Source organism: Larus michahellis, chromosome 2 (genome assembly GCF_964199755.1).
Source record: "Larus michahellis chromosome 2, bLarMic1.1, whole genome shotgun sequence".
Classification (NCBI taxonomy): domain Eukaryota; kingdom Metazoa; phylum Chordata; class Aves; order Charadriiformes; family Laridae; genus Larus; species Larus michahellis.
This window is the reverse complement of record NC_133897.1, coordinates 28,152,256-28,177,989: the sequence shown is the minus strand read 5'-3', so window position 1 is coordinate 28,177,989 and position 25,734 is coordinate 28,152,256. Positions and strand designations below refer to the sequence as shown.

The window sequence follows — 25,734 nt, the reverse complement described above, 5'->3', positions numbered from 1 at the left end:
TCGTTTGTGATTTGATTTGAATTACAGGTATAGATTGTAACACAGATAAGATTCCTGACATTCACTCCATTGCTCTGTCCCCAAGGCTATCCCTTGCCAGGTGGTGAGATCTTGTAGTAATCAGCTTTATACGTGCATCTACAAGTATCTGTACATTTATAGGTATAATATAGATAGATAATATGTTATCTAAACATTGTATCTATAGATATACCTATAGCTAAATACTTAAATAACTATATAAATATTTCCATAACTTTTAAACACAGTTCAGTCCATAGACTAGAGCGACAAAAACAGAAGAGAGAGACTAGATTCACCTCCTGTCCACCCTCTGCCTCCATAATGTTATAACCTAGGAATGACAGGACAGATGTCTCCCAAGCACGCAGTATCAGCAGTGCACTGATATGGTAGACTGTGTTTCTCCTCACTACTATATGGAAGAGAGAGGAGTGAGGTGAAAAAGTGTGACAAACAGCCCTATGAGCACCAAGGTCAAAGAAGAACTGGGGGACGGAGGTGCTCCAGGGGCTAGAGCAGGGATTCCCCTGCAGCCTGGGGAGAAACCACGGTAGAGCAGGTATTTTCTTGCAGCCCACAGAGAGGACCATGCCAAAGCGATAGCCCCACTGTAGCCCATGGAAGACTCCACACTGGTGCATGCAGGTATTTCCTGAAGGAACTGTGGCCTGTGGAGAGCCCATGCTGGAGTAGTTTTATCCTGAAGGACTGCAGCCCAGGGGTGCAATCCATGCTGGAGCAGGGGAAAAGTATGAAGAGGAAGGAGCGGCAGAGAGGAGCTGTTATTGACTGACCGTAATCCCCTGTCCCCATCCCCCTGCACTGCTCGGGGTGGAGGGGAAATGGGTGAGCTAGAAATGAAGGAGTGAAGTTGAGCCCAAGAAAATGGAGCAGGGAAAAGGTGTTATTTCAATTTTACCGTTGTTTCTCACCATCCAAATCTATTTTAATTGGCAATGAATTAAATTCATTTTCCCTAAGATGAGTCTGTTTTGGCCATGATAGTAACTGTAAGTAATCTCCCTGTCCTTAATTCAACCCATAAACTTTATCATCTTATTTTCTCTCCTATCCTATTCAGGAAGGGGGAGTGAGACAAGGGTTGGGTGGGCAACCAAAGTCATCCTACCACAATGTATCTGTCCTCCAGCTCTCATTTGTGAAAACAACGGGTCAAGGCGATTTTGAGATTCTGGGAGGTTGGTTTGAGCTGTGTTTTCAACCTGCACATTATCTGTGACGCATAGAGAGTTACCAGGTATCAGTGCATAGAGAATTCTTCATGCAGCCACAGGCGAAAACTTCAGTGCTTTCTGTTTCGTAGCAAATGAGTGGTTGTTTTGAGCATGTTGTTGCTGAGTAACTGGTGCCTAGGAGAAGGAGAGTAAGACCTGAACATCTGGGTGGAGATGACAAGAAATGAATTATGAAACAACCGTGATTAAGAGCTAAAATTTCAAGAATTCTCCAGTTCCACAGTTGGGGCCAGATCTTCAGAAAGGTTCAGCTTCAAACCAAGTAGTGAGACCTGAGAGAGTCCTCAAAACCCAGCAGCTGCTACAGAGACCAGCGGGCCTATTCCTAAGTGCAAACTTAGAGGAGCTGGACCCATTTTGAGCTCTGATGTGGGGTTTACAAGGCAAACTTTATAAGGCAAGTGGGGTGAGGAAAAAAAAAAAAGAGTATCCACAGTAACAACATGCAATTACAGACTTAAAATAAGTGTGAAGCTTCATGGCTCGAGTGCAACACATTTTGGAAAATAATCGTTATATTCTCACTTCCTGTGGGCCTTAAGTAGGGCATTAACTTGCAGGAAGAGCAAGTGTTGTTTCGGAGGTTCATGGCTAGGACATATATCTAAATTAATTGTGGCTCAGAGTGAATTTATGCTAAGTTTATTTAAAATAAGATAGATGGGCAAGTGGCAGCCAGGGTTTGGTTGAAAAGTGACATTATTTGTGGAGACAGTCTATTCTATTGCAGCAAAAGAGAATTCCATCTTCTATTAATAGTGGCCAGTGGGAATTCATGCTGAGACTTTTACTTCACTGACATATCCATTTCATTAAAAGTTTCTTCATCCAGATCCTTTCTTCAGTTTTCACAGTAACTCTTGAGGGTGTGTGTGAGGGAGCAAAAGGATTCTCTGGAATGGATCCAGCTACTACTGATTTTGAAGGAGGGATTCTCGAGTACTTTGGATGAGATCTGCAATTCGTCATTATAATAAATATAGCATGGCTTCACACAACCTTGGGAGCGGCTCTTGGGAGGGAGAAGGGGGGGCCCAGGGTTGCCATTGGAGGGCTCTGCCCAGGTGCTCGGGTCAGGCTGTGAAGATACACTTGGTGAACAAAGACCCAGCTTGGGGTGCTGGGTCCCCATTCATCATTATGGCGGGTAATAACCTGGCGCGTGGCAAACCCTCTTCATCCTACTCAAGCCAGCCACTTGGCTCCCTCTCCAGTTAGTCTGAGGGCAAGCAGCTGACACTCCTCTATCCAAGGCAGGTGGCCTCTCTCCTATGGAAATGAGCCAATTAAAGGAGACTATAGAGGGACACAATTGGCCAGCTTCTTAAGCTGTGGCTCAGCTATAGAATTGAAGATAGAGAGGTGATGAACAGGAGAATTTTCAGCTGCATACTTTTTGACCCACTACATTAGTAGCACGGGTTAAAACAGAGGAGGGGATTTTGGCATGTGAATCTTTTTCCTTTCTTTGAGTCGCAAGTGCCAAGAAACAAATTGAGAAGTGTGAAGTAACAGAGCAGTGGTTTTTTTCTGTGCGTCTTTTTAACACTACTAATGAAGGGCTTTCCACATTATGGCCTGTGTCTATTTCAGCCCCGATTTTGTATCTACTTACAGGATTAGAAAGATTAAGTGCTAATTAGAGCACTGGGGGTTAATAACTGCTACTTCTGCAATGCACATTTTTCTTAATCTTGTCTTTAATTCCAGTGGAGATTGGTCCATGTTACAAAGCCAGAGTTTGCCAAAGGTTACTAAACATGCAGTACAAGGTGCTGGGTATTAGTTTTCTTGTATATACTGAATAGGCATCATCCAGTAGGCTAAAGAAGGAATTACAGGGATGGTTGGAAAAAGCATGCTTTGTTTCTGAAGAAAACAAAAAGCAGTGTCATCTTTGTTCTGTTGGAAGCACTGTTAACCCCGCTTTCCCCCTTTTTACATTTTTATATCTATAACTTTAAATTTGAGCATTGTAACATGTACAACACATTGTTAATTCAAAGTATATTCAAATACTACTGGAATGATACATATGGTAAAGTGAGAACTAGGAACGTGTGAAAACGGCAAACACAATAAAACAGTCTTTTCACTGCCTGTTGACTGGGGAAATCGTGGTGCTGTTCATTAGTGGGATAGTTTCCTTCTGTTCTCATGTTAAAGATCAGTTGTAACACACTGATAACACACTCATATATTTGCAAAGAAGTGTAGAACTATTTGGTTGCTTGAGGGGAACACATAACAAATCAGCAAATGGCAGTTGCTCCTGTGTAAAACATGGCCAGGGTCTTTTCCAGAGAGGAAAGACTTACTTAGAGGAAGGTTTTCATTTCCAGACAACAAAGGATTCAATTTGCATACAGGTGTTACGGGGCTTCTCTCTGAATTCACGGATCGCTGCTAGTTTCAGATGTCAGGACACAAAGATGGGTCAAAGGCACTGCGAGATGACTTGCAGCTAGTTAAAGGAGTTTGAGGTCAAGGCTGCTAATATCAGAGCTCTTATTTTCCACCAAGTGACGCCAGATGTACCAGAGTCTCATCCAATTACGTGTTTCCCACTGCAACTAAAAGAGCAGGTTGGTTTCTGCACAAGGAGGCTGATTACAACATTTTTTTATTTTATTCTAGGGTAGAGTAGCCTCCCATCTCTTGGGTGGAGGATGGGATCCACCTGCTCAAAAGCACAGAGCAAGGACCATCCACCAGGATCAAGCAGGATCTGCAAGGAGGTGAGGTAGAGCATGTGTTTCTCCATGCTGTCTGCAGAGGCTTTGAAGCAGTATTCCTTCCATGCACAGAATGACAGTTGCACAACAGCCCCCTCTGAGGCAGCCACAGCCTAAAAACGAGTTCCTCGTTTCATTGAGAAAGGCAGTTAACCTTTCTGGTTTGTTCCTCATCTTCTGGAGCCTGAACGGTTTAGAGAAGGTGTAGGTGCAGCTGTGACTATTCTGTTGTTCTCCTTCCAGCCTTGTAAAGAATTATCAGATATGTCTCCTGGGCTTGCATTTAATGCAGAGGTACCTCATGCAAGAGAAACCAGGGTCACTTTAGAGCAGGAAACTCCCAGGCCTGGTTTTCAGGAGACCAGAATTTCCAGGATTTTGTTAAGATAGTGGAGGAGCTGCAGAGTCAAGTTGCGCTGTCCTTGTGTAATGAAATGATCAGGGACAACATGCAAGATCCCTAAAGAGTCTTCCTCCCTTGGACCTCCTACTGTGTGTGACCAGAGCCAATCTTCTCTTTGTTAAATCAGTTCTTAGTAGATAATTACCAGAGAATTACTGATGCTTAATAAATTCTCAGATCTGCCTATTCAAAACAGTTTAGCATTAAGAGGGCTCTCTGCTGAACACTATCTGAAAACCATCTTGAATATAAGAAAAATCCTTCTCCAGAAGTATTTAGAGATGACTTGGGAGGAGAGACAAGGAATAGGAGCAAATACTGCAACAATAATCACTGATAAATTTACTGGGTAGACTGTGGATGTATCAGGCAACCTTTTACAAATGGAGGAGGACTGTCCTACAGAAATCCTATTTTAGCCCATACGTGCTACATGCTTCAGGAGATTAGACATTTGATGTCTCCTCCTGCCCCCAAACACCAAACCGTGCATGACCACAGACTATGGCCTCTTCATTCTTCCTCCCAGAAGAAACACTTGTCAGTGTCAGATACATTATTCTGTACAACAAAAACTACAGAAACGTATTCTCCAAAGCCAAGCCCTTATTCTAATTCTGTACTACATAAAATGACCATGGGACGGCTGGTAGAAGAAAGCCTTTAGCAGTATAGACCTAATGTCTGGAGCTTGCTAGGAGTGGAACACAGACCCACCACACCTGGTACCTGCCTGATGTGGCCATCCTGGAGAATATGTTTTTTAACAAACTGTACTTTACTAATTGTACTTCAAGAAGGGATTGGCAAGAACAAGGGACTGCATCTGATTTCACTAGTGTATTATCCGCCTGGATTTTTGTCATAATACCTATAATTGAATTTTTGAGCATTTTTCCAAACTTTTCTAGATAATGTCTTTTTCTTTTTTCCAACTAATTCTATAATAGCTTGGTCTCTTCTCACACTTGTTTCATCAGCACTTACCTTCATACAGCTTTTCAGTCATATGACTCAAGCATCTTCTATTAAGGCTAATTCTTGCCTCAGACAAACGATCAGGCGAGTGTTTTTCTGCAGGTCACACCAGCATCCCTCCCTCACCTCCAGCATCCCTTCATCACGATGCGTTGGTTCATGGCTTTACCACAAGAGGGAGCCGCCAGAATGTCTTTGAAAGATTTTTATGCCCAATTTAAATTAAAAACAAAAAAAAATCCACCTTTGAAATCTTGCTATTTAGAAAAGAGGATGCAGTTGTGACAGGCATAAAGGGGAATTATTGAAAGACTGTGACACTGTGCAATGCCCGAAATCTTTGCTCCGCTTCGTTCTAGTCCCGTCCAATCTTGCACAGTCTGGTACAACAGTACAAAATAAGCTTTGTTGATTTAATCAAACAAAGCAGTCTTGAATTAGGGTGTTTATGCCAGCTATTGAGATCCACAGTATGACTCTGATGGACTGAGGTTTGTGAAGAAAAGGCAAACTAGATTTTTATAGCTGACTAAAAATAGTCAGTGATACATAATACTGCCTAGGACAGATCATAATATTTCTTACAAAATCAGTGTCTGTTAATACTAATACTAATGTACCTTTAAAAACAGAACTTCTGCTTTATCATTGATTCATCTTTAGGTTGTCTCCTCTTTTCAGTAATGATTTCTACCCCAGTTCTGCTCTGCTTTCCAACACCATCTTTTGTTTACAACAGAGTCTCCGCTTTCCCTCCAATTACATCCAATGCCTTTCCATCACATATATTTTCATGTTTCCTGACACGCATGTTGCACACAGGGCAATACACAAATGTGCATCTGCATTTTCCATTAAATGAGGGGTTCTAAGCTATCCTTGGGTCCAGACTTGTCTCGTCCTCTTCAGGCTGGAGCTGAACTCTAAGATTCTCTGGAAGGGAAAAGCCAAAGCAAGCTCTTTAACTTAACCCCCAGCTTCTGATCCATGAGCTCTAGAAAGATTTGGCATGGGAAAGCCCAAGTATGATCTTGTTTAGTTCTGGGACTGGCTTTTCTTAAATACCACATACATTCCCAAAGGTAGAGCTGAGTTACATTCAGACACAGGAAGGCACAGCAGGCCTGGCGCAGAATTTGCTGCGCTAGAGGTCTGCTGCACATTGTCTTACAGGATAGACAGAGACAGAACTCCACACTGATTCCACCTGGAAATCTCAGTCACTAGCAATCAAAGTAAAACTAACTTTATCTATGGATTTTATCACGGAACTTCCAGAGGCCTGACTTGTTCTCACATCATTGAGGCTTGGCAGTCCTAGTCACAGGTATCTCCTCATCTGATTACTCAAAGTAGGACATAGCCCTCACATGGTGTCAGTGTATGACACATTTAGTCATACACAGTTTACTCAACATGAGAAACCTACATTGATATGCCTACATGAAATGCTCTGCTACCAAGCTAGTCAGTGAAGAACTAGTCAATGCAGTCAACAGTACTTAGAGAGAGCTTTGGTTCACCCTACAGCAGTCACTTACATTTGGTATCGCACACAGATATCTCAACTCACGTGTCTTGGTCTCACGATTCTTAGACTGTGAGCATAATTCCCCTCTCCTCCATCAGTGCTTTAAAAAGGATGACTTTCAGGAACATTAGTTCAAAGAATTACAGTGTCAGAGAGATGCAGAACCCTACCCAACCCCTGGAGTTTCACCTCTGTTTAGCCACTTTGTTCCAGTCTGCTTCCAAATGGAGTAGAGAGCTTGTTTTTCCTCTTTCCCTAATAGCCAAAATATCCTCAGTGTTTGAATACAGCACATAAGCAGATGGAGGACAGGCCTGAATCGCGTTCTTTGCCAGAACTTGTCAAACGTTTGTGACATAGGATGAGGTTATCCTGCTCAGGAGGTGAGTATGGTAACACATTTGTTTTCCCCATATGAACAGCCATCTGTTGAAGACGATAAACAGGTGAAGTACATAGGACCTCCGTTGTTCAAGAAAGTCAGATCTTCTTTCTCTGTATATAGGATCTACTTTTTCAGAAATGCGTTTCAGACTGACCTATTTGCAGTGACACTCTGTCAAGCCAGAAAAGTGGGAACATGTCATTTTATTGATGAAGAAGCAGTTTCTACTCCATGAAAGAGAGCATGACACTGGCCAGCAAAGGCAGAGAGCTCAGAGGCCTTCACCTTCTTGCCGCTCCCCGCCAGATCAGAGGAGCATCTCCCCTCTCAGTGCAGGGATAGTGTGATGCTTTCCTCACTGAAATTTTATCTCCTGGCCCATTAGAAAGCGGGAGAGCAGTAGGTTAGAGCCAAGGAGGGCACGCAGCAGGGCTTGAATGTGCAGGCTGTTTTCCTATCTGAAAAGGTAGCTTACAGGCACACATACAGACCTCCTTCCACTGCTGTATGGCAGCAAGGGATTCATCCTGGGCAGAGGTGAGGCCATGGCTTTTCTTGCTGCTTTCTCCTAGGTGTGCCTTCAGCAAAGGGCAGTTCTGCAGTGTTTTGGAGGGTCCAACCATCGAAGGCTACATGGGACTGCCATTCTGGCATTTCTGACCTCTTAGAAAACATTTGGCATAGCCTAGGTCTTAATCAACTCCAAAATGGAAAAAGCAGCACAAGTGAAATGTCTCTCAATGTCTACAAATACCTAAAAATCAAGTCCAATTATAGAAGGAGGAGGGCAAAAGTAAAGAGCACTTTTTTTCTCAGGCTCCAGAGCCAAGATCTGGGTGTTTTTGAAGTCATCCTACAAGGAAGAAAAGAAAAGGCTGAAGCTTACTGTGACCTAAATAAAGCAAAAGAATTAGGTACTTGTGATCAAAGGGTTGAATGATGCATATACACATCTCCCTAAATAATAGAGTGGGTGGGGGAAATGACATGTCATTACTCCTCTGAAATAAAGTGAATTACCTGCTCTGAAAAGAGGAGTTAATCTGTTTTTATACAGTGAAGAATAATGCCACATTATTTCTTCTAAAATTAGCAGCTGACAAGCTGAGACTTCAGTGCCCATAGCATCTGGTTCTCTGGCACCACACTGTACTTATCACAATGAAGCCTCCCTTTACCAGTTTTACAAGGATTGGTGGGGAATGGCCATTACCACAAAGCCCTACATCCACTGAGCTCCAGAACAGCAGCAGGTCTAAGGTACGTCAGAGTTTCTTTCTCTCTGCAACATGCAAAACACATGATACTGACATTTCAGAAAAGCTGCAGGACTTTGAATGGACTAAAGTCCTCTTTCGGTGGCTTAATCATACAGTCAAGATCTTTCTATCCAGCTGTACCCTTCATTAGTTGTCTTCCAAACCAGAAGCAAACATGTGACAATCTCATCCTAAAATTCCGCATTTTGACATTTCTAGTATCCAAGGCAGGCAGCGAAATAGTGACTTCTGAAAGCTGGTCAGACTCGTCTAATAACTAAGGGGGTTCTTTTTTTCTTTTCACAAAGTCTAAGGCTTCAGATACTAGACTACCAAGCACATAACCATAGTAATGGCTGAACAATTTATCTTGAAAAGATAATGGCTATATTTTATCACATGAATGCATAGAAACAGAATAGCGACTTCTCAAAACTGCTCTCCCAAGGAATTCCCCTCTGTTTGCTGTTCATGTTTTGGGTGACAGTATGAAGGGCTCAGCATTCATAAAAAGGCTTGGGAGACTGAAAACCAGAGAAGTTATTTCCATCAGACCTGGGAGACCAAAATCACAGAGCTTATTTACCCCCTAGAGAGTTTCCAATTACATACGATTTCAACAGAATAACCAAACTTTCCTCAATCTCCTTTACTGATGCAGGGCCATAGTAATGTCCAAGTTATTTGCAGAGAATTCCCTAGCAGCAGATTGAGAAGGAAATACAAGTTAAATTTTCTCTCCCCCGTGCATCTGAGGGAAGTGATCGGCTGTTAATTTATCTGTGCTTAAATACTAAAACTTCACTTTTGTTGTTGCTTTTTCCTTGACTATGATGACCCTGAGAATACGAAAGATAATAAATCCAGTCACCAACACCATTTATCACCATTTAACCTTTCTCATCACAGGTTTGGCCTTGGCAGCTTAAGGCAGTTTAGAGTCCATCACTTTTAACATTTGCATTTATCTTCTTTCATACAAGTGAGGAACAAGAGCTTCCTCTGTGTTGAGAGAACAAAGACAAGCCACATCGCCGTCTGTGCTTGCTGTCCTGACTGCCAGGCTCCACAGCAGCACACTGTTGAGTTTTTTTCCTTGAAGGGTAGAAGGTTGTCCTCTTGCCTATCCAAGAAAAGGATTTCATAATAGCAGAAGAGGTCCTTGGAAAAAAGCAAGAGCTTATTGGAAGAAGTTGCTTCGTCAAGAGAGGTTGGCCTGCTCAGAAAGGCATGTCAGCTAATGAGTGCTGGAGTTGCAGGCCTGAGAGAGGTAAACACATCAAAGCCATGTCTTCAACCCACCATATCCATAGGCTCTTGCACTGGATAAAGGCCCTGTGTCAGGGAGGAAGGGCATCCTCTCCATCTGATTGAACAATGACGCCATGATAATGCCCCAGGGCTGAACACCTACTGGTCTCCAGCCAGGAAGGCAAGGCCAGGCCTCAGGGGCAAACCCCATCTTCTCAAGGCTTCAGCAGCCCTCAGAGAGATGAGCAGAGATGAGCTGGATTGAACTAGGGAGGCCTCTGAGGAAGCCTCTCGCTCTGCGAAGGCAAAGCTGTCAGGACATGTTGCTCAAGAAGCAGCATCCAAGCAATAGAATTGTCTATGCTAGAAGGCACTATTTCAGACAAAAGATGACTAGGGTAAACTTGTGGTCCGGGAAAGTAGAATCTGAGTATCTAGCTCAGCAGTCTTCATTTCTGGTTCCTTACAGGCAGACCTGGTAACCCAGTTGCAGAAAAAAAGCTGTCTATGTTTATCACTGTATCTTCCCTGGCAGTAACTTATATTTAGACAGATGTACTCGCGCGCCTTTTGCAACCTACTTGAATCTTCTTTTTCTCTGTGGACCCTGATGAAGTTCTATACTATCTGCTGCGGGAAAGCACCCAGTTGTTGAACTTTTCTCGATCCTTGATTGTTAACAGCAAAAATTACAGTCAAGACTGTCTTCAGTTTTTCTTCTACCTGCTTTGTAGTAGTGTGTAAGTTACATCAGGCTAATGTACAGTTTTACGTTCAGTTTAAATGTCTTCAGCTGACCTGCAATCAGTGTGCTGCAGTACAACACTGGCAAGTGTGTAGTCTAAGGAACAGATAGATCAGCACTCCCCTACTAACTACTCCATGTTTTACTTATCAACAGGAAAACCAAACAGCTAAAAACCAGCTCCATGCGTGCAGAGAACATATCTGTCAGCCCCGAGAAAGCAGGACTGTCCACATCAAAGCATGTAAGCCTTTTTCAGCACATGGAGCTAAACTGTAACTTCCCCTAAGATTCGCCTACTGGAGGGGGACAAAATTACACTGACCAAGTGTCTGAGGGCACCTTTCCATCACTGCCTCTTTACAAAGCACAGAATGAATAACTTCCTTGAGAGAAAGCCATAAAAATGGCTATAAATGGAATAAAGCACTATTTTAATTATATTCATAATGATTTATTTGAAAATATGTTCTTATTATACTGTTATCTAAGCAGAATCCATTGTAAGGCAGAAGTAGTTTGGTTCCACCTGAATTTAAAGTCATTATTATAATTATTCTCACCAGAACAGCCATCAATCACATAAACAATACCTGGCTTGCAGAAAATATGCGATAAGTAGCTATATTATGACTTACTATTATTTTTCTTACGTTCTTTAACTCTTACTCAAATACTTATTTTCTATGAAAATGTTTTTGAAAAAAAATAAAATAATCTTACCTTCAGATTGATGCGTGGCAAGAGGTGTCTGTGTCTCCTTGGAGTATGAAACCACCTCCCGAGGTAAGAAATCAACCTGGGTAATCTTTGATACCCCTAGTTTGTGCAGTCTGCGTCTAAGACGGAATACATGACATCAAAAGGTTAGTCATGCTAAATGTAAATCAGCAGCAAGAACAAGAGTGTTTGCTGTTATGAACAGGATAAAAAAAAATACTTCATTGTTTGCTAAGATGAAACACAATACACTATGCATAAGAAGTACCTAATTGCAGTGAGGAAAATTAACCTGGGAACCATTTGCCATAATAAAGTACAGTTACTGAACCTCTAGATCATGCTGCTGAGAGGGACTGTAAATGGGAAAGAGAAATGACCTGCCTGTGCCCCTCCTAAGGTGCAACAAAATTCTCTCATACTGTCATTACTACAATGTTCTGCCTGCTCAAAAAAATCCTCAGCCTGACACACACAATAGTGGAAAGGGAACAGTGGGTATAAACCAGACTGGATTAGATGTTCACCTCAGACCCATAATAGAGCCTTTAACTGGCAAGATGGGTAATTTCCATAAAGAAGGAGATTCTGCCTTTCACAGGAGTCATTAGTAGTGGAATTGATGTAGGTTTATGATCAGTAGAGTCCTAATGCAAGGATTGGAGGGGAGCTCTGAGACACAGCTGGAACAGGGCAAGTACAGCCTTCTTTTTCTACTACTTCCCTTATACGAAATAAATCAGTAAAGCCAACTAACTGTAAGTGAGTAAGGCAAAAAAAAGAGAGACAGCTGAACATGGTCATGAACGCTTTTAGTCATGCACAGATCACTCAACACTGAGGGGGGGAAATCAATTTATTTCCTGAATATTATTTGACTGTATAGGAAGGGAACAAATAAATGGTTACTTGCAAGTGTTTTACTGGTAAAATGCCAACTTTCAGCAGAGAAAAGAATATGCACATAATAAACAAATCAACTAAATAAGTCCAGTTGCCTAGATCAACATCTAATGCAAGCACGCTTATAGGTTTATGGGAAATAAATTAATGGACACAATGTTTCTTAACTGACATGTCATTAGAGACAGCAATTTGGAAAAGCAGAAGATTCATACATTATCCATATCCTCTCCATTTTCCAGATTGTTAGAAGAACAGAGGTCAAAGGGCTTTTGATCTAATTCATTTACACTGGTTTGGGTATTCAATTAAGATTGATGTCTGAAAGGAAATGGGAGTCTCAAAAGGAAATTGTCATCACTGGATGACACCTACTGAACTCTTCAGCTGGTTAATGCTACGTCAGCTATATATTTTTCCGATCTGTCTTACTGGCTGAGTTGTTATTAAGCTGAATGCAACTATATTCAGCAGGTAATCGGTACGAATCGGCTGTATCACGTAACAAACCACTAGAGCAGAAATAGTTGTTACAGCTCGCTCTTCTTTTCAGAGGAAAAATTAAGAAGTCTCCCTCCTTACAACCATCTGTGACTTTGCCAATACGAGCAAAAGCTACAACTGTCTGAAAATCCTACAGAAAAACTTCTACAGCTTGTGATATACTTCAGCTAACAAAAGCTTTAGAAACGTTCCAATTTTGTAGCTGCTTTAACTGAGGGTTTGTGTGAATTCAAGCTTTAATAAATATCTTACCCCAACAAAATCTCACGTGCTTTTTCCTCCTTCAGCACCAGATGTGCAACCTGTGTTGCCTACTTGGTCAGTTAGACTTTCCTATGTAACCAGCCCCCTACTGCCCCAGGCTACTGATTCCATTTACCAAGATTCTTAAGTCTTCTGCATTGAAAGAGCTTCTTGACAGTGGCCTTGGTTAAGTATAATCTCTAATTAATTATCTAATCTGGGCCTAATTAGAACCTCACCTAATTCTAATTTCACATGAGGTCACTCCATATCTTCTCAACTGCCCGAGGATGGGGAACATTGATCCTAATGGATTTAACCACTAGTTGGGTTAACCTCTTTGAGGACTGCTAACCAAGAAATGAGCTTCATCTCAGAGCACTGTGCTGAGAGAGTCTGCGGAATTTTTCACTTAAAACATTTCTAATTCAGGAATTACTGGTGCTTGTACAATTATCTAGCGTCATCCATATCCTGCAAGTACTGGTGAAGACAGGGAAGTCTTTCTTCACCTGAAGGAACGTGGGCTCTCAGTTCTTTTTTGCCCCTGTTAAGCAACCTGTAATGATTCTTGTGTAACTAAAATTTGGCCTAGCCTTTGGTCCCAAGCACTTTGAGACAACTGAAGCATCCTTTCAGTATCTGGACTCTACCAAATATGGACTGTAATGTTCTAGACTCTAGTTCTTTTTAGGGCAGCACTAAAGTGCCTATTGCTTTCCCATCCCCATTTTTCATCCGAGGTGCTCGTAATTCTTATCGTTTACAGTTTGCTGAATATTCATCTTAGATAGCACATAAGCTTTGAAGGATTCCTTTCAAAACTGCCTATGTCCTCCTCAGTAGGAGGACAGTAACTAAAGTCCATATATTAAAATTGATTCCTCTGTCTGTAGGTATCAGAAGAAAGATGTATCTGCTAGAAGTGTTTTGTACACGCATCATTTAATTGCTGAGTGTGGGATTTCTTTTGCTTTGGTACTTATTTTAATCTAGTCTCATGACACCCGAAGAAAGTCTGTTCCCGTCTCTAACTCTGCCTTGGTTTTGAAGACAGTTTTCTTTCAAAAGGGGCAGGACTGCCATTACAGAGTATACCTGTGGATTTACTCTTTGGTATGCTTCTTTTCTGTCTTTGCACGGACCACTCACAAAAGATTGAAGTCTTGTGGCTATGCACAGGGTTATCTTTTTGTGAGTCAAATAAAGGAACTTGCCTTGCACAGCCATTTGAGGAACCTTGCTCCTGGGAGTGCTCATCTTCTAATCCAAACTTCTGGCAAAGAACAGTTGAGATTTCTAAAAGGTTTCTGTATATTAAAATATCTCAAAAAACTCTACCTTTTTGCTATAGACAGGTAAAGTCATAGAAGTTGGATCCACCTGTAGTCACACTCAGGTAGAAATTACAAACGTTCTTAGCCGTTCTGGATGTGGAGAAACCCTGTTTAGAAAGCTATCTGGATACTTTCCACTCCTGATCTTTCCTGGTGAATAGCCCTAACATCCCTAACTGCAGCTGGGAGCAATGTCAATCAGTAGTTAAAGGGAAATTGTTGTTTTTCTTATAGAATGGTGAATGAATTTTACATTAACTAGTAAATGCATAAGACACTTGCCTGGAGACTCAGACAGACAAGTCCCTAAATTCATAGGTAAAAAAATTTCTTCAACACAGAGATTTGGTTTTGCCTATGACTCAGATTCTGAAGAGGGACTGCTACCTATCCTTTTTAGAGAAACAGTTTATCCTGAATATCTCTGCAGGTACTGCAGGTAGGCGTTTCTAAATTATTTAAATTAGCTAATTTTTTCAGATGCTCAGAGTAGAGAAGTTCCATCCCAAACTAGAAGATATTAAGTTTAGATCTAGTACAATTTAAAAAATGCTTGACTGGCCTGAACTCAACTAAGATGGCAATTACTCTTGGACTGTGATCATATTTAAGTGCAGAGTTATAAGGACATATGCAGGACCTAAGGAAAAAGGGGAAATTGTTACTGCATGTGGAAACAGCATAACTATGGCAGACAGGAAAGAGGGGAAAAAGTACCTTGCAAATGATTCAGAGAGAAAAGTCTGAATCAACAGGTACAAACAAGACCAATGTAACTGTACATGCACATTAAAGTGCCACAATAATAACATTTCATCTGTAATGAAATAGTTATTTGTATTGTGTTTCAGGCAACAGAAATAGCAGCTTATCTTTTCACGAGTTTCTTTAAATAGTTGGGTTTTTTCCACAAAGATGGCTTTGCTGAAGCTTCTTATTTATGAAACTGAAAAAAGGAAACTTAAATTACAGTCTTTTTAAGTCAACAAAGCAAATGAAAATCACATAAAACCAGCTCAACTGGGAAGCATTTTCAACAGAATACTTGCAAATAAATGATAAACGAATAACAAAAAGAGCTGACATATACCCAAGTTCAGAGTCAGACTGGAGCTGCAGCACTGAGGGGTCTGTGTCCCATTGCAAGGTCCTAGGGTGGTAATCAGCCGTGCAGCACAAACGGGGGGGGAAAAAAGAACACACAGAATTAACTGAAAGGATGAACAAAGCCCCATCTCATTAGTTACATGCTCTATGTAGTACACTCAACCTCCAAGTGCAAGGGACAGCCACAGCATGTCAAACAAGGTTTGTATGTCAAACTGTGACAGGCAGGCAACTTACTAAATTACGTATTATTGGTAAACAAAGGGAAGAAGCTGGGTTTCCTTTCAGATATTGGTTAATGAAATTTTTTTTTTCCTTTTCTGAATGATTTCTAGCTCTTTAACTGTGGTTGATGCACTCACAATAATCTGTAAAATCTGTAGGCACAATTTACTGTAATCGTGTTTTCATTATAAGGCGGACTGAGCACTTGCCATGAACTCCACTGAAGAGTCTGGCCCTTCTCATGCTCCTGAGACTGAGGGAAAGCCATCCTGTAAAACAGTGTTCCGGGCGCAAACATCACATAGTGTGTATGCCGACAAATGGCACACTGACACCAGCTCTGAGGCATTTTAGGAGCATCTGGGACAAATACACAAATTCTTCTTTTCGTCCAGATAAAATTTCTGGGGAAGAGGGGAACGACACATCTAGGTAAATCAGATCTGTGACAGTGTCTTAATAGACTACTGTCATATGGGACTGTCACCAAATGTACGAACGCTCCACCGGTGTGGTCTGAAGACGTTGTTCTTTGCATTGCAGTGCAGCTTGCCATACTACCATCTCTGAAACACTTTGCAAACACTCGCAGAGCCTTTCTAGAGTCCTGAGAAATACTTACAGTCCCCTAATTTAGAAATACAAAACTTGACATATTGAGGACAACATTTTCAAAAGTGCCCACTCATTCTCTGGCTCTTGATTTTACTTGATTTTTCTTCCCTTGGGAAGGCACATCTCACATGCAGCAGAACTGCCAGAAACCATGACAGAATCAGGAATACAAGTTTGGCTCCTGAGCAGCTTTTCCTGTAGTATGAACACCACGTTATGCATTGCTCTCATTAGCAGAGGCTAAAGCAAAGGAGAACACTCCTTCACTAGAGCAAGCAAGTCATGCAGACACACCGGATAATGACAGTCCTCAAAATTAAAAACTCCCCTCATTTCTTCTGAATACAAATTTTGAGGATACAGAGAACATAATATTACCAGGTTCAGCCAAAACCAGCCATATAACCAGCCATGCTCAGTTTACACAAGTCTTTCTGCAACAATGGCAACCTCTGCCAATGAATCACTCGTATAAACTAACAAGTTACCGAATTAGGTTAGAAATAGATCTCTACAAGCCATATAATTATGCTACCTCCTGTACTTAGCAAACTCACCCATTCTATTACCAATGATAACTCACTCTCTGGAGAGACAAGGGCATGTGCTGCACTCTGTCGTGTCAGAGTGAACGAGAATCAATCTCAACACCCTGTATGTACAAAAAGAATGAAGAACTGTAACGCGAAGGTGCTTTCCCATGCAACGTAAGGGCACTTGTTACCCTCAACTTCTTATGATCCATAGTGATGTGTATTGGCATGAAAGACTTTACAGCGATACAGAAAGACCTCTCCAAAACGAAACTGTATTAGAAAAGGCTCAGAGACAAAACGATACAGTAATAACAGATTTTTTTCCTTGTAACTTGACTGTAGCTCAAGTACAGTGGAAAGGAAAGTGGACACAAGGATCTGAATGCCTGATGCAAAGCAAAGGCATCAGTGACTAATGCATTATAGATACTCCATGAAAAATGCTATCTGTAAAAATGACTCATCATGTCACCAAGGTGAGTAGCATATATTAGGACTTACTACAAAAATGCAAGTTTCTAATCTTATAGCTGCCTAAGGGCTACTTATACATACATATCCAGGTTTACCAAACACTTACAAGAAAAAAATAGATAAGTCATTTCAGTTTTTTGGCCCCTCCCATCCACTCTCAAACCTACAAAATTTCCCAAGGGATAAAAACTGTTCCATCAGCAAGAGCTCCACTATCATCTGATTAAAACAAGAGCTTGCAACAGGTCTCTAAAGAGGTAAAGACCCTACATTCTACCTCTAAGAATCCAGACCAAGTTACAAGAGAGGGCACATTTACCTCATACTCTGCTGAATGCCTAAACAAAATAAATTCAGAGATCTCACACACTCAATAGAGTACTCAAATCCCCAAAATATGAGAATAGCAACCTATAGTTTGGGCCATCATTTATCACATGCAGGCCATACATATAGGGGAGACATGTCCTTCCCTTAAGTATTTCATTATTTGGATTCTGACACAGAGACTTCACCATTCTTGACATTGCATTTTTAATAGCAATTCTTGACTCCTGATTACACCTGTTTTCAACAGTTTTAGTGCATCTTCAAAACACTTCCTAGATTTGTGCTCCAAATGGTAATTGTTCTCTCTGCATCATTGTGTTACCACTTGCAAGGGTTTCAAAAAGAGATAAGGAAGCAATCTGCTGTGTAGTCCTCTCAAGCTTGGCTGAGCAATGTTATTGCAGAAAACAAGGCTGCAGGTAGAGATCTTCAGGTTACAAGTCTCTCACCCTAGGAGAGACAGAATGCAAGTGGCTACACTCACATAGTGGAGGCTGGAGAGCACAGGGAGTGACTAGATGTTTCAAGGAGCAATAATGATTTGTCCTTTGCCTCTTCCTGGCACCTGAAGAATGTCCACAGAACAACATGAAAGTGAGTGAACAGTAAAGATGTAATCTGGACCTGCAATTTAACTAGTTTCCATGGCAATAACATCAAAAAATAAATAAATAGATTCTTTTAGGATTAGCAACCCAAAAATTATGTTGACTAGCCTGTGCTGTCATCCAGACTAGGAAATGAAAGCTAATCTGTTTGTGATGAGCAGACATGGCATATGACATTCCTTGATTATTTGGATAAGCATCACAATTATGCTTGTTCTCCTGTGGACAGGTCTCAGCGGTGACTGTGAAATGCCACCGGATCTCAGTGAAAAAGCGGTGCCAATCTTCTTCAAATCTAGTGCACGAGTTCTTTCTCCAGAGATTTCTTCATGAAGAAAAGCATTAGGTGCTGTTCGTTCTTCTTTTTTCTTTCTTCTTCATAAATGAAAACTGAAATTATCTTTGGGACTTCCAGGCACACAAAGACGGGGGCAGAGGGAGTAACAGTTGAGAGCCCAAAGACAAGTGCGTGGCCCAGGAGAACTGCTTGACGGGTAGATCAGTGCTCAGGCTCCCACGCCGGACCATTTCAGAGTGCACAAATTGGTGAAAGCCCCCCTTAAACGGATTCAGTGGATTTTGTCAGAGGTCTGTGTAGATGAGATATAAAATATTTTACCTTGGGAAAAGAGACTGGGACATTAGACCTAGTAGGGAAAAGTAGTGCTCCCTTGCACATTCCAGTCCTTCCACAAGTCTCCTGCAAACTATCTGAGCTGAGCCTCCCTCTGCGAGTGCGGATGGCATGGCAAGGCTCCCTGGAAACTCACCAAGCACGAGCAGCACCATCAGGACTAAGCCAGATCAGGCCATTCCCACCGCCCAGACAGCACAGACACTATTTTAATCAGAACTACCCAACATGGTTTCAAAGCTGGTTGCTATATCCGTCTCCTACATAGTGACAAACAATATCCCTGCTATCAATCTTCCTTTTACGCGGTTGGTGCACCCTTGGCTGATTGTAGGATAAAAAGCTGTGACTATTATCAAATAACAGATTGTTCTAAAGCAGCATGAAGGGGCTGAGGGCTTTTAGATCTTGCACTGAGAAGACAAGGTACAAGTGTCATTACCTCGCTCCGAACTCCGAAAGCACTGCTGTGCTTTCACTCTTTTTCTGTAGATAGGCATATTTTAGTACTCTCTATTTGCTCTGTATTACAATCTCAATAATCTATTTTTTTCTCGAATTCAGGACAGTATTAATGCTGGTGCTGTTTCAGCTCTTGGTACTGAAAAAGTACCAGATAATTTTGATAGAATGGATCTTCTTTTTCCCCAGTCACTAGAGGAATAACCTGCAGAAAGAAACCAACTGGAGGAAAGACCCAGATGTCACACATTTATTAAAGGATTGGATGGTAAAGCAATTTGTTACATTTTTCTATTCTGAATTCATATCCAAAGCATTAGGGAGATATTCAGAGCACAGTTTTAAAAGGACAGAGACCATTGCAAAATTTAAGGTGGGAGGTGAAAGGAATTTGAACAGAAGCATTCCCTTTTCTGCACTATTATTACCATGGAAAACCAGGCACTCTGCCATCTGTTACAATGCCCTGTGGGACCTTACCTCTAGAAGATTTTATTCTGATTGCATAATGTCAATTATGTAGATTAAAAATGTGGAAAAGACTAAAATAAATAAACTAAAAATAAAATATTTAAACTCTTTTGGAAAGTTCCCAACCTCAGAATGCATTAATGAAGCATGGAGTCTGTCATCTAAAACCGTCTGGAATCCATGAGAACTTCTCAGCTGATGTAAGCAACTTTGGTTCTGGCCTCAGTGAAACGTATAAAGCATCAGTGCCAATACATATACTTATTAAATCACCATCATAAAATGATATTTAATATCTGGAATCATGGTCAGATTGCAGTATGACTTGGCTCTGGTAAGTGCCCCAATCCAGCACTTTTCACTGAACCAGTGTGCAACATGCTGGCAGCTTAGTTCTGACTCTGCTTCCCTGAAGCTAAAATCAAATCCTCCCTCATCTGTTGCTGATGCTGCAGAACATGTGTTCTGCATGACTTCTTTTCTCCCCCCACCCTCCCTTCCCAGGTCAAAAGCAACTAGGTCTGAAAATCCATGCTTTTGAAAAAGGCTACTCAGAGAAATAACAGCAAATCCTGATTTCCCACGGGGCCTCTTGCAGGGTAGAAATCTCTTTGGAGCATTGCAAATCACACCTTCAAGCAGAACTGGAGGAAAGGAAACACCATATTCTGGCATCTCCTGTCACCAAGAGCTCTTGTGCTTTCCAGACCAGGAGAAACCCGCACTGACAGCATACTGAGTCCCGAGGTATCTGCTGAACTGAGATATCCATATGTGTCCCTAATGAAACAGCATTAGACCTGACGGGTCCCAAACCCAGCATCTTCCCTTGCAGCAACAGCAATGTCCTAAAATGACCCTTTGGGTGGGAAATAGCTATGTCCTCCTAACCCTAAAATACAGTGGAGGAGCGTGCCGTGACGCCACAGATTAAGCTGCGCTGAGGTTTCCGGAGATCAAAGGCCAATCCCATTAAGCAGAGCATAGATTGTTACTAAACTGAAACAGAGAGACTAAGAGAGACTAGAAATGAAGGAGGGACTCACCCACAGCATAGGGAGTCACCCAAAGCATACGAAGTCTCAAAGTACCGCTGCTTACCACAGTAATGCTTCTACAACGACATGAATGTGACTAGTCTCATTTTCCCCATCTGGGGTAGTAGGGTGTCTTGACATTACAGTGAGTATTTATACTATCTTCAGGCACCTAAATGAAGGGCTCCAGCAATCAAACGTGTCACCATGGGCTCTCTGCATTCGTACAGAAAGACAGGAGATTGCTCCATGCAGCAATTCCAAGCCCTCAACTTAGACTCCAACTGTGAGGAGGTTTTAGAGGTGGCTGTCCACAATGAATCTAGGGAGGACAGCCCAGCTAACTTGAGTGGGTGACATGGGAGGGTGAGTAAAGAAGATAGAGCCAGGCTTTTCTTGGTGGCGCCCAGTGACAGGATAAGAGGCAACAGACACAAACTGAGAAAAGGAAATTCCACTTGAATATAAGGAAAAAATTCTTTACTGTGAGGGTAGTCACACACTGGAGCAGGTTGCCCATGGAGTCTGTGGAGTCTCCATCCTTCCAGAGACTCAAAACCCAACTGGGCACAGGCTGAGCAACCAGCTCTAGGTGACTCTGCTCTGAGCGACCAGATGATCTCCAGAGGTGCCTTCCCACCTCAGCCACTCTTGGTTGTGTGATTCTGTGCTCCCCCTCTCATCTCCCAGCTAGCACCCGATGAGGAGCCAAGGGGCTATCTGCATTGACAGGAGAGCTACTTGAGAGCCTGCAAGGTTCACTCCGCCTCTTGATTTCTTTTATTCTAACTTCAATGCAACTAGCAAAAGGAGTGAATTAGGGGGAAAAAGGGTGAACCAAAAAGCCCCAAATTGCAAAGAATAATAGGATTCTTGTTTTTCACTTTGATGCAAAGAGGAGCCCCAGGCTTAAAATGCAGGCCTGGATTACAATTTCCAAAAGATTCAGAATTGCTTATATTAAGAATTGAGCACCTGCACGTGGATGATATACCGAAAAAACAGGTTCCACCCAACTCGTATATTCTTAAATATTCTGGATGTAACAATCGTGAGATAAGAGACCTATTTTAAAATCACCAGTAGAATACAACGCTTAAGATGTGTTTAAATGCCTTTTTTCAATACGACACCAAATACTGCCATCAAATGACAATCCAGTATTATTTGCAAGTTCAATATGTAATATATCATGTATCTAGACTTTTTTTTTTTTTTGAAGGCCTGGATATTGCCAGAATGGATTTAAGGTTGCATAATTACTTAGCTATAAAAGTTTAAAGAATTCTACCTACTTTGTTGTAGTTTCTCCAAAGGTCCTACTTTACTGTTGATTGGTTAGAAAATCTGAATTACGACACTGTTGGTGAGAAATAACTGCGGATGTTTAAAAATATTTATGTGTATAGATAAGCTGTTTCGGTTTATTCTTCTCATTCTAGATTTTTATAATCCTCATTTTCTCCACTATAATTTTCACTTTCTAATATTTGTTGTACGTTTAAAGTGTGTCTCCAAAACAAAATACATCAAGAAAAAGAAGATTCAAAGCTCCTACTCAGAGTTGGGAAAGTACCACTTGCCTCAATTGATGCTTTGCATTTAAGCCACTATTCTGCTGCCATCTGTGCTCTGTTTTGCAGATCTGTTCCGCTCTGACAGGATTGGCAAAAAGAAAAATACCTTCCTTGTGCTACTTGTTTTCCAAAGCACATTATTAGCAAGATGGCCATCAGTAGTTTGGGAGGATTTGTGCCTCTCAACCAGACGCTCACTTATAGTTGTAGAGCAGGATGCTCCAACTTCACCGCGCGTTCTTGTGTTCGGAGCTGGGCTGCTAATCACAAAAATAAAATGCCGGCATACATTCAGCAAGCAAGGAGTTTGGCACCACTGCTGGAGCACAGCCAGATTCTTGCGTTTGCATTTGCACTTCCAAGCAGGCTGACTTCCAGTCTTCCCCTATAAAAAGAACAACTATGACCTCCCTGAGCACAGAGCACTGTCTTTCAGCTGCCTGGCAACCAGAACAGCCCTTCTCAGAAGGGCATGAGTTTAAAATACTTCTTCCTTTTTTTTTTTTTTTTAAGGTATATTTTTGAAAAATCACGGACAAATAATATTTAAAACACATGTCTATTTCAAAGGTTTTTTTAAATCAAGGCTATGCTGCTGAATGTATTTAATAATTTTCAAAATCCACTTGACATTTAAATCAGAATGACTAATTCTGGCATGCCTTTAATTGTAAGGACATATCACAGGACCAACACCTTGTTGATTCCTATTTCACAGAATTCCACTAATTAAATCAGCAGTTAAATTCATCCAATCTGCTGAACTTATTTGATGATATATTTCAAGTTGGTCCTTTGATTCAGGTCTACATTACAGAACATAGTCCCCTGGCAACGTAATGAACCTTGTAATTCTTAAAATTTATATGCTGTAGCTACAGAAATCTTAGTCTGCAAATTTATGCTGGTTTACCGGGAGGGTCACTGTGGGCTGCCGACTGGATCTGCGAGGACAGAAGGTCAAATAGATAGAAGCTTCTGCTGAGCCTATGAACCGACACAGATTTACCGTAAGTGCTGGATAGTACGAATGGTCATTTTGAAAGTGCATTAGTAAAAAACACATTGAGGAAAGGGAAGACACAAGTTGTTTTGTTCTTGCAGCAAACCCCCCAAAATTCTTTTTAAAAAGAATATTTTCATGTTGTTTTTTATACCAAGAGTAAGTCTACGTGACAAAGCAGAACTCAAATAATCACAAATGTAAAGAAAGAACCTGGTAGGAAAAGTTTTACATGTTATCAGCTCCTGCAGATGCTTTAAAGGAATCCCAGTGCTCACGTTAGGACACTTTGATCCAGAGTCCATGGATATGTATATAAGGGAAGTTTTCTCATAAACTTCAAGGGGCTTTGGAGACAATCACATAAAAGACAAAGTTACATTTATTAGTCAAATCTAGGAAAGATAATCCATAGCCTTTCACAGGAGTCAAAGAGGTAACATGAAGGCTGGAACATACAATTTTTAGGTCTGGTATTCTTCAGCTGAAGAAGGTGGTGAAAGATTTCAGCAAATTTTCATTTTTGTTTCGGTCCTAAAATCCAGTAACTACTAGTTGGAAGAAGAGTTGGTGTTTCCCTTCCTTTATACAGTTATTTTGTGCTAGAAACAGCAAAATCATTCCAGAAGGGGATGAGATTTTTGCTACAACTAGGTTGAAACAGGAGCTCACTGTATGAGAGTTATCAAAAATTTATCACATCAATAGTCAAAATGTCAGAAGTTTTCATGACCCAATTATGTGACCTTTAATAGTCCAGTTCAGAAATTATATTCTGATTTCTGAATTATTCAAGTAAATAAGCATAATTAAAACTTCTGAATCAAAATCAGTTTTAAATTGAAAACCAAAGTGATCTGCTTATCAAAAATTGAATACAGGATGCTTAGATTGTTTCAAAACTCCTTTAAAAAAGAGAAAAAGAATTATCTGGAGACTTACCAATATCTTTCCAGTGGCAGCAATTCCTATTTTACAGATTTGAAGAAAATTCCTAAAAAATGAATTACTGAAATATCTACTCAGAGCCTCCTTTTATTTTTCCAGATGAAGCATAAAATTGTGAATGGCTATTTTCTGAGGGTTTTTGTTTATAGGCTACTGAATGAGAAAACATCTACATGCGCAAACTGTACCAGTTTAACTATGTTAGACAGTTTAACATAGGACGTGATCTCACACAGTTTAATTAAATCAAGATTAAATTCTGTGCAAGAGAACTGTTTAAGCTGAGCTGGCCTTAGCAAGTAAGTTGTTTTGTTTTAAGAGGATTAGTGTTTTAGTCCCTAAAATCATCTGATTGTCTGACTAAATATATGCATGATATGCCTGGAAATAACTACAGAGAAGTAACTACAGCTGGGCTGATAACCTAAATGGTTAAGTGGGGCTTTATACATTAATATTATTTTCTCCTGGATGCAGCTGGGGCTCAGGTTTCCAAGGCATTTTGTGAACCACCCTGGGAATGGCAATCTTTCCTTCTCCTTTAATTTATAGCATGGAGATGCTTGCTAATGAGAAAAATAATCAAAGATCTGGAGGACTGAACTCTATCCATCCTTTAGGAATGAAAGCATGAAAATCCTTAATGATGCCACAGGCTCACATGCTAAAAGGATTGCAGATGATTCTAATTAATACGGACCATTCTGACTTTGTAACTGGCACGCACTGAAAAACACTCCCCACTTTCTAGGTCAGACATAAAGACACTTGAAAGCAACTGCCAAATATCAGTCCCTAAGGTGTCTGCTTATGTTTATAGGCTAAAAGGGAGAGGCTTCAGAGATCTAGGGCTAAATATACATTGAATATAAAGGAGAAGGATTGTAGTTCTTCTTGTGCAGGCACAAAAGGAAGGAAAAGACTGCAGGAAACCTGCCTTCCTCCGGCCTCATATCCTAACCTCCTATCCTAGCCTCATATCCCAACCTATGCAGGGCAAGCCGTGATGTGTGCAAGCAGCTCAACGCAATCCTCATGCTGAGCGGCCCGTGCTCCGTGGAAGGAGAAATGGCCTGTAAAGATTTACAGAACTCTCCCATAAAAGGGCTGGGGAAGCATGAGAGATTTGCAGCATCGCTTTAAAAAGCGGGAGAGTTCCTAGAGCAAGGATAGCTGAGGCGGCCAGGGTCCCCCCCCGCCAGCAAGGGGAGGAGGCCAACACTGTCACTCCTTCACAGATGCCAGCACGATTCAGGTCAAGAAGGCTTAAGGCACAGTTTGGCCTCTAACACTGTTGGAAACTGTAAGATAAAACACATGTGCCAAGGGATCCTGACGATGGTGTCACGGTAAATTATACGGGAGAAAATTTAACAGCTGGGGTGTGTATTTCTGCCTTACCGTGTAATGGCAAACATCTCAAACCAAGCCCA

General features: G+C 41.2%; 1 protein-coding gene across 9 annotated transcripts in view; it reads right to left on the bottom strand.

Moving 5' to 3' along the window:
* Nucleotides 1-25,734, bottom strand: part of DYNC1I1 (dynein cytoplasmic 1 intermediate chain 1) — a 196,355-nt gene that overhangs the window by 139,599 nt on the left and 31,022 nt on the right. For 6 of the 9 annotated variants that reach the window (XM_074574716.1, XM_074574721.1, XM_074574719.1 and 3 more), the window contains exons 5-6: nucleotides 15,365-15,424; nucleotides 11,291-11,406 (exon numbers count right to left, since the gene is read on the bottom strand). In XM_074574716.1, coding sequence (XP_074430817.1) covers nucleotides 11,291-11,406; nucleotides 15,365-15,424 — 176 coding nt within the window. The remainder of the gene's footprint in view (nucleotides 1-11,290; nucleotides 11,407-15,364; nucleotides 15,425-25,734) is intronic. The other 3 variants (XM_074574723.1, XM_074574718.1, XM_074574722.1) reach the window with 1 other exon arrangement.